Here is an 8,622-nt window from a genome sequence, read left to right as displayed (position 1 = left end):
GGGTCAAGAGTCATCAGATCTCTGAACAGAAACACCGAAAGCAACTGTCCGTCTGTCTCCGGCACAGAGTGAGCAGTAGCATTGTGTGTGTGTCCTCCTCAGATTACCTCCCTCCAATAGATGCCTGTCTAAGTAGGAAAGGAAATAAATAACTTAGAGGTCAGGCTGAATGTGACAACATCTGGCTAAGTCTACCTGTTGGTATGTAATTAATGTTTTTCCATATATGTAAGGCCAGGGAGAGAAAGACGAGGGCACATCTGTAGGTGTGCAAAGATGACTCATAAGGGAATAGCAACACGAACAAACGGTTCTTACCCCAGTGAATTCAACACATTTCAGTTCTTTTTTTTACCGTAAGGCTGAACACAGTAGATGTTAAAAATGAGCAAAGACCAATGATATCTCAGTATTTTTATCTTGGACACATTTTAAAAATACACTTTGTTGTTTTTAAGTATTAGGTCCACCTAATGTGTTACAGGAAGCCTACAAAAAACAGTTATATAATATTGAAAAGCGTGGGGGCATCAGGGTTATTTCAAAGTTTGTTCAGACTTAAGACTAAAATAAGCAATGTAAAACAAATTGACGCTCTTTTTAATTGACATAACCCACAAGCAATCACCTCTCTGTTCCATATAGAGCAGGCTGACAATGTTTGAAAACAGAAGCTAATAAAGTTTTATTAATTTATGTTCCTGCATTATTGACTGGTAATTTACTTCAAAAGTTCAGATTTTATTTTTTTATTATTTACAGAATAAGAGCCAAATCGTCCTTGCTGCACCACCTGAATTAAAAAGTTAACACTTCAGAAAGAAGAGAGCTAGGGGAGGTCAGAAAAACATGAGCACAGCACAGAAACAGTTGGGTCTTCCTGGTAGGTAATAGAGATGCAAATACACCTCAAATGTAAAAAAAAGGAAGAAAGAAAAAATAATACATTTGTAGAGAATTATGCATGACAAGAAAGGGAAGGTGAAAAACAGAGTCATACACAGAGAGATAAACTGACATGAAAGAAAGAAGCGATAAAACAGACAGCTTTGGGAAAGAAGCTGACAAGGTTATCTAGCCGAGTGTGTGCCAACAGTCCTCAGAGGACGGGCCTGTCCAAATGTCAACACAGACCGGAGCAGAGAAAATGCACTGAATAAGATATGCAGCAGAGAGATACAAGAGGTGGACGAACTGAGACAGGGTAGTGGGGTCATTCACATCAACTGAGGCAATTAATAATGCCCCAAAACACAGAGCTATTGTAATAAATACTCAAAGATGTAATGAAACTCCAGTATAACAACTGTCATTAAAGTTTTTCATTTGAAATCTAAATGATTGTCTCTTTAAGCTCTGAAACATCTGAAATTCATATTGCTACCAGTGTTTGAAAACATATTTTCTGCATGTATTTGTTGTATCCTTTAATTTATTAATATAATATGTCATTTATCTTCTACTGCTTCTATATGGAGAACATAAGAGTGTTTTTTTAGCCTCTGTGACCACAGGAAGTGCTGGATGGACTCAGTAGGATTCTTTATCACCGCCTGCAGGATTTCCTTTATTACTGCAACTACACACACAGCAGCAAAAAACCTGATAAAGCACAAACAAATACACATTTGTTTTAAGGAACAGGGACTGGAAAACAGGAAAACTTAGCTTGATACATAGCTGGTTTGAATGTGTACTTAATTAAAAAAAAAGTCAAGGGTACTTTACATTTTAATAGTTGGAATCAGTTATATGACAGCCCCATCAACAGCTGACCAATCTGTAACCTGTGCTGTAAGGATTGATGACTATGATGAACCTAGACATGCGTTTATGTTCTCATTTATCTTTTTGAACAGTAAGGCTTATATAAGATAAACACTCCTAGCTTGCGTATGTCTACGGAGATAAGGGTCTCTTTATCCGCAGACTCAGGAGGTAAAAGGAGAGAGATACCCACTGTACGACATGTTTCATATGATGTTCCAAATGTACAACTGCAATACTGGTCTTGTGCAAAATAACCAGCTTTTTGAAAATAACCTAGAAAGGCGTTTTTGCATAACAATGACTATAGGATTAGACACAACTGTGTCCCCAAAATTCCATAGTTACATGTAGTATATGTGCGTAACGGTAAAATCTTTGAAAACTATTTAAAATGACAGGATGTCAAAAACACACAAAAAACACGGAATACAAGGCAGGCAACAATAATGTGCTGTAACTCCACACAACACTAAAGTACTGTGAAATGTTCACCTTTTTAATTTAGAAATATAATAAACACAACCAACGTCATGCTATGTAGAACTGTCACATAATCCAAAACAGTTAACTGACCTTTATATTTAAATATATACTGTATTCAGTTGGCTATAAATATTGCATCCCTAAATAAGGCATTACAACGCTGTGCTTTCACAATCACAAAAGGTTAAAATAAAGTTTAAAGCCCTTAGTCACCATCATTTCAAAGAATGATACAGTAGTTGGGCTGAGACACTATAAGACCTTGGGCTGCTCAAGCATGAAGACGCCTTCATCATTACAAGGGAGAGAAATGTAGAACTTAAAAGCCACTTTAAGCTAAATTAATTCACAAGTCCAAGAATATATTTCTGTTTAAATGCTCTTGAGGGATCCCCTTTATGTTGAGAAAAGGTCTGCCAGTTATCTATTCTTCATATGCCATTATTACTATTTTTGCAGTTGTTTGCCTGGATGTGGACGTGCACTGCTGAGTGAGTGGTCAGCAAACCTAGTCTAGTAAAATGAAGAGGTGGTTGCAGGAAGTGGTTCAGGCATACAGAGGCTGGTAGCCACTCCTCCGGTTGCCAGTTTTACAGGTGATCACACACACGCTCAGCATACCAAAGAACTGCAACGGGAAACATAAAGACAATCAGACTCATCCGCTTCAAGTGTATTCTGGAGGTCCAACTGTTATGTCATTGGACAAGCTCAAGTACTGTAATTGCTATATTTGAACTATTTCTTTAACATATCACATAGTTAGAGCAGATAGCAATTTGCATTGTGATAACAGTGAGTGGTATTTAAAGTAAAGCTCTTTCACAGCTGCTGAACTGTATGTGACCGTCTTTACCTTGATGATGGCAAAGCCCAGAATGACAAGCATGGCGTAACTCAAGACGTCCTGCAGGAGCTGATCCAGCTTCCCCTCACAGCCCTGAAACACATGCAAGTACAGTGAGTGATCACATCCTGCACACACACTTTGTAAAATGTCTGCCTGAAATATTGCCTCAGAGGTGGGCGATAATAATAATACAAATAAAATCATTCCATAAAAGATCATTCCTGTCTACAAATCGTTTTAAATTAGCAGATGGAAAAACATTAATGCAGTTATAACAAATATACCGCTTCTGTAAGATGTACCTGTGTGTTCAGCAGGTCTGGTTGGTCCATTCTGCCTGTGCACTGCGATGTTCCGTTTTTACAGCAGGACAGAGGCACGGTGTTGTTGTGGCTGTTAGACCAGGTGGTGTTGGACCAGCTGGTGTAATTCATGACACCACAGCACTGCAACTGCAGAGAGAGAAAGTGAACATACAAGAGGTAAGGTATTTAATTGAAGTTAAATACAAAGAACAGGAAAGCTTGACACTATATCATCAACCTTATGTCTGAGCGAGTAATGGTGGGCTACAGAGGGGATGTGTGAAGACTTTTGTTCTCATTAGGTCGGCTTGATTTTTGTGATCATACACCGTGACATCGATATACAGTACTAATACAAATACATCACCATACTAAGATTTTGCTGTTATGGTTTTGAGATGGCCTTTTTCTTAAAAGTCCAGCAAGAAAAAAAAGGGGCAAATTGAAGAACAAGAGAAGGAAACGAAAGCAAGCATGCAAGATAGAGCGCAAGCAAAACAGGAAGAGGTTAAAGAGAATGAAAATACACCTGAGAAAAAGCTAAGCTAAATATACACAGTAGAATATAACACCAACCTGAGTCTGCAGGTAGTCAACAGCTTTGGTCTCAGTAGTCTGTCCATCGTAATGCACGAAGACTTCACTCATAGAGCGCTCCAGGTCTGCGTTTATCTGGACACACACAGACACAAGGTTGGTGGCCATGTTCAGAATTAACATCGCAAATTTCAAATCGAAATGAAATTCTGAGTGTAATTTACTGTCAGCACCAAGCATTGTGTGACGCAATCTGTAACTTACCTTGCCTTTGTAGATAAAGCTAAACACCAGAGCAGCCACTTCAGCGGCAAAGATCGCCATGATGATCAGAAAGAACTGGAGGGGGGAGAAGATGAAAGAAGGTGGGATGAATATAAGTGGGTAAAAAAGAGTGATCGGATCAACAAAAGCTAAAATGGTAGCTAACATTATAATAAGTGTGCCTTCAGATGCTAAAGCTAAGCAGGCAGTTGAAGAGCCTAACAAACAAACGTGTGTCCGTGAAGAGGGAGCACTTACAAAGCTGAGTCCGACTTTGGACTCCCGGAGTGTAGCGCAGCATCCAACCAGGCCAAAAATAAACATCACCACGCTGACGCCGATGATAATAGCGGCTGGGACCAACGTGTACTTGTCCTGGATGAAACTGTCAAAGTTGTCATAGCTCTTGATTATATAGGCTCCGACGTAGGCCAACACCGCTCCTGCAGCCTGCGGGGAAACATGTAACACATCAAGGTGGAGAGCATAAACACTTAACATGCATATCAGAATGGTTCCTTATCACATATGATCACTAACAAGTCATTTAAGAGTAAGCTAAACTAATGTAAGATTTATTTATTATTTAATTGAATTAGAAACAAATACTTTGATAGAATTCAAGCGATTTGTGACATAATGTGTGTTTCTAAGATGATAATGATGCTTTAGATGAGAGTGCCAGCTGAAAAACTGCCAACATCTAAAAAGAAGAAACCTTCCCTTCATGAATAGCGATATAACATTTAAGTTTGTTGGTTTAGTTTGATTCTATCATCACAACATGGTTAGTTAAAGAAAAATAGGAAGCAGAACAGCCTGGATCAGCCCTTTGTTCAAACACTATAAAAAAAAAAATAGATCTGTTTTGCCTTTATTATCTGCTGGGGTCTCATGTGATGAACACCCGATGTGAAAGTCATTGATGGTCTCTCAGATGTGGATTAGGCATTAGGTCACACCATAATCATGGCTTTTCTTCAAGTCATGCTTGAGCAGTGAGCTAATCAATCATAAGACTTTACAAGGGCCAATTGTGTCCAGACAGTACTGCAGTATCACATTGGGTGTGTAAAACTGGTTTCTAATGTTATTGGAGAATAACACAATTCGGTTTTCTGTATCTGGTCTAAAAATAAAAGTTGAGAAGGTCAATACAAAACAAAAACTTCAAGAACAGAGAATGTAAATAAAAAATCAATGGCTCTAAAGTATTAATCTCATCGCCAGCCCTCTTCACTTCCCTTTGCCCTTTGAAACCCTTTATCAGATTAAATTCAGACTCTAGTCAGTGATGAAAGAAAGCCAGCAGTATGGGAGAAATTGCAAAAAACTAAATCTGCTGAGTGACGAATACTATATCGTAAATAACATTTCAAAATCTCAACTGAAATTAACTAGAATAAAATATAGCTGCTTTTATACACAGCAAGAAGATGAGAATATATAACATTTCCTTTGATAGATGGACATTTTCTGGCGAAAAGAGGTTGCAACTGTGCTTTATGCTGAAAGTCAAAAATCCCCTGCATGTGCCATTCTCAGTATCACTTCCCCTGGAATAACTGAAAGATTGTGTACTTGTCTTTGTTTGTAGAAACTGAGCATGTGTGTTTTGTGTGGCCTAACAATCATTCAACCTCCACTTCGGCCTCATGACTCACTGCTCCTAATCACTCCACAGTCACGAGATCGCTGTGGGGTAGTTTCTATACCCACTTCCCCCCCTCCACCACTCACCCCTAATCTTTTCAGAAATTCTGATCTTGTTTCTAAGAAGCAGCACAAAGAGGATTACACAACGTATAGCCTCCTTTCTGGAATGTGAGACACCTCTTAGGCTTGATTGTAGCTTGACAAATGGACTAGAACGGTCTCAAAGATCACAAAAAAAAACGTGTGTGTGTGTGGGGGGGGGGGGATTGGTAACCTACAGTGTTCAGCTTCATAGTATAATTCTGTAAAGACAGACCTACCAGTGGGACAAGTACAGTTCAGAAGGAATATTTGATTTTTGTTTTAAAAGGAAATAAAATCCTCCGAAAGCATCCGTTATGCCCACATTCACCTTGTTCCAAATGTGAGCTGGCTCATAGTTTAAAGCAACACTGATGATACCCTTTATTCAGTAATCAGATCAATGATGATGATAGTGCTCATTATGAAAGCAATGACACCAGAAACAACCAAACAAAAAACACTGTTCTTGTTGTTGACCGAGATAAACCATGCTTCTGTTTCCCTTTCAAATACACACACAGGCCTGTTCTCTGACTCAATAATCAAATTACCTAGACATCTGCGACAGACAGGCACTAAAGTGTACTGGTTCCCATCAACACTAATTTCCTCTGTATACAGAGGAGAGCTGACAGCTGGGCAGAGACATGGTGAATATGATGATCCAACAAGATATGCAAACTTTGAAAATGAGTCAGAGTACCAGCTGACTGGCTGGCTGGGTGGGTGGGTGACATTATTATGGAAAATCTGGTCAGTAGGCCTACCTATTACTAATATCCTTTAAGGAATCATGTGACTTCAAAAAAAATTACCTACGCAGATGTGAACCACATTAGGATACAGTAGACTACAAATGAGGAAGTAGGCCTACCTAGTTTAGTGATGGCGACAGCAGTGGCTAGAAAACGGGCTACGGATGTTTACCCTGTCACAACTCTGATTTGTAGGATGGAAAGCTTAAAGCGCACAGGACGAACTGACTACTAAATAATAACAAATAGCGATGTTTGACAGAAAGGGCAAAACACATAATGTCGCAAAGCCAATAAACTGGTATATTAACTCAAATGTGAGCAGGTGGATATAATTCAGCGCCTTACCCAGAATACCAGGCTGAGGAAGAGCAGGACGGTCTTGGAGGTGAAGATCCCGCAGTCCATGTTTAGCGACGGAGGTGCAGAGAGTGAAGGAAGGCTGGGAGTCCGGGTACACTTTTTTTATCTCGCAGGGCGCCGAGCTGCTTCTCCTGATGTTTTGGTCACAAGTTTCCTCGCTCTGTCTGGCTGCAGTGACTCTGATCACATGCTTCGGGGAGGAGAGCGAGGCAACACAACCGATTCTAGCGCGCTCAGCCCCCTGCAGGGAGGCTGCGTCACACCACTCCCTCAAGAGGGGAACAGTCCCGCACAGAAATATAGCCTAAAACCGAATAATGTTCAGTAAGGTAATATGATAATTAAAACTGAATGTATTGCTGTTTTTTTAATTGTGGTTTGATCACTTGGAAAACATATTGAGTAACATGTTAATATTGAGTAAAAACCTAACAACATATGTTGATCTTATCTTTATCTCAATTAATATGTTTTAGGATTTAATTCAATGTGAACATATTTTAATCCAGTTTTTGAAAATAAGACTATGCACCCCCTACTTAGATTTTATTTTGTGTAGTTCTTCTGAAGTCAATAATGAGGCTGTCATGAATCTGTAAACTCATTCAAACGGATCCTCAGCAGTTAACAGCAAATGATATCCCTTGGCCTTTCTGAAGCAGAAAGAGAGTAGGCTACTGTTGAGATACAGCAGAGGGGACCTTAGGCTAATAAACAATGGTTGTATTAGCTCTGCTTCTGTTGGTTGTATGTTATGCCTCAGCTGAATTACAGTACAAGGGGTTAATAGTAATGAATAAATACAATTACATGTTACTCTGGAGTGAGGAGCACATTATATAGGAACATCTGCTCTTGGGAACATGAGGGCACTTTTTAAAATCACAACACTTTAACAGTTTTGTTTATTCTTTGCTTAAGGAAGTACAAGTTCTGCTTTAATCAAAGAGACAGTCAAAACAAAATCTAATCTGTATGCAGAGTATGATAATAAAGGTAAACTGACTTTCCACTGATAAGCTATTTAACCCTTCTCTTGCGTTAGGTCATACCCCCCTTCCCATACTATTTTAGATCAAAATTGACAGGTGTGTTTTGCACAGTGATATCTCTGGAACCCCTTATCCAATTTGATTGGTTGACATCTCATTTGAACAGTCAAAGCAATCAAGGGGTAACAGACAGAATGACACCAGGGGTGAATTTCATGTTATAATTTTGCAGTAAGTTCAAAGATAGTGCTTACTGTACATTAGTGTATTATAAAAATGCTTGCCATGTAGGCTGTGTTTACTGGAGATGGAAATGCTTTAGTTGGTGTAGCTGATTCTTCCCATTCCAATGATGTATGGGATGTATTCATTTCATTTCAAACCTTTATTTATCCAGGTGTATCCCATTGAGATCATTGATCTCTTTTTCAAGGGAGACCTGCTCAACTATTGATTTGATACAAGCAAGTCAGTGTTTCATTGTGTACTTTCAACTACAGTATATGTTGCGGACCCACCGGTGGGCCCTTCAAGTTCAGGATTCACTGCATTCACTGTGATGA

At 39.2% G+C, this 8,622-nt stretch overlaps 1 protein-coding gene across 1 annotated transcript; it reads right to left on the bottom strand.

Annotated features, from left to right (window-relative positions):
* Positions 1-399: 399 nt before the first annotated feature.
* Positions 400-7,298, bottom strand: tspan36 (tetraspanin 36). Its single transcript, XM_010783767.1, has 7 exons — positions 7,053-7,298; positions 4,468-4,659; positions 4,210-4,284; positions 3,985-4,080; positions 3,406-3,555; positions 3,110-3,193; positions 400-2,881 (listed from the first exon to the last, which is right to left on the bottom strand). The coding sequence occupies exons 1-7, from the start codon at positions 7,110-7,112 to the stop codon at positions 2,801-2,803; spliced, it is 738 nt and encodes a 245-aa protein (XP_010782069.1). The 5' UTR covers positions 7,113-7,298; the 3' UTR covers positions 400-2,800.
* Positions 7,299-8,622: the final 1,324 nt, after the last annotated feature.

The sequence above is a fragment of the Notothenia coriiceps genome, unplaced genomic scaffold (assembly GCF_000735185.1).
Source record: "Notothenia coriiceps isolate Sejong01 unplaced genomic scaffold, NC01 NC01_scaffold00025810, whole genome shotgun sequence".
Classification (NCBI taxonomy): Eukaryota; Metazoa; Chordata; class Actinopteri; order Perciformes; family Nototheniidae; genus Notothenia; species Notothenia coriiceps.
This window is presented reverse-complemented; position numbering and strand designations above follow the sequence as displayed.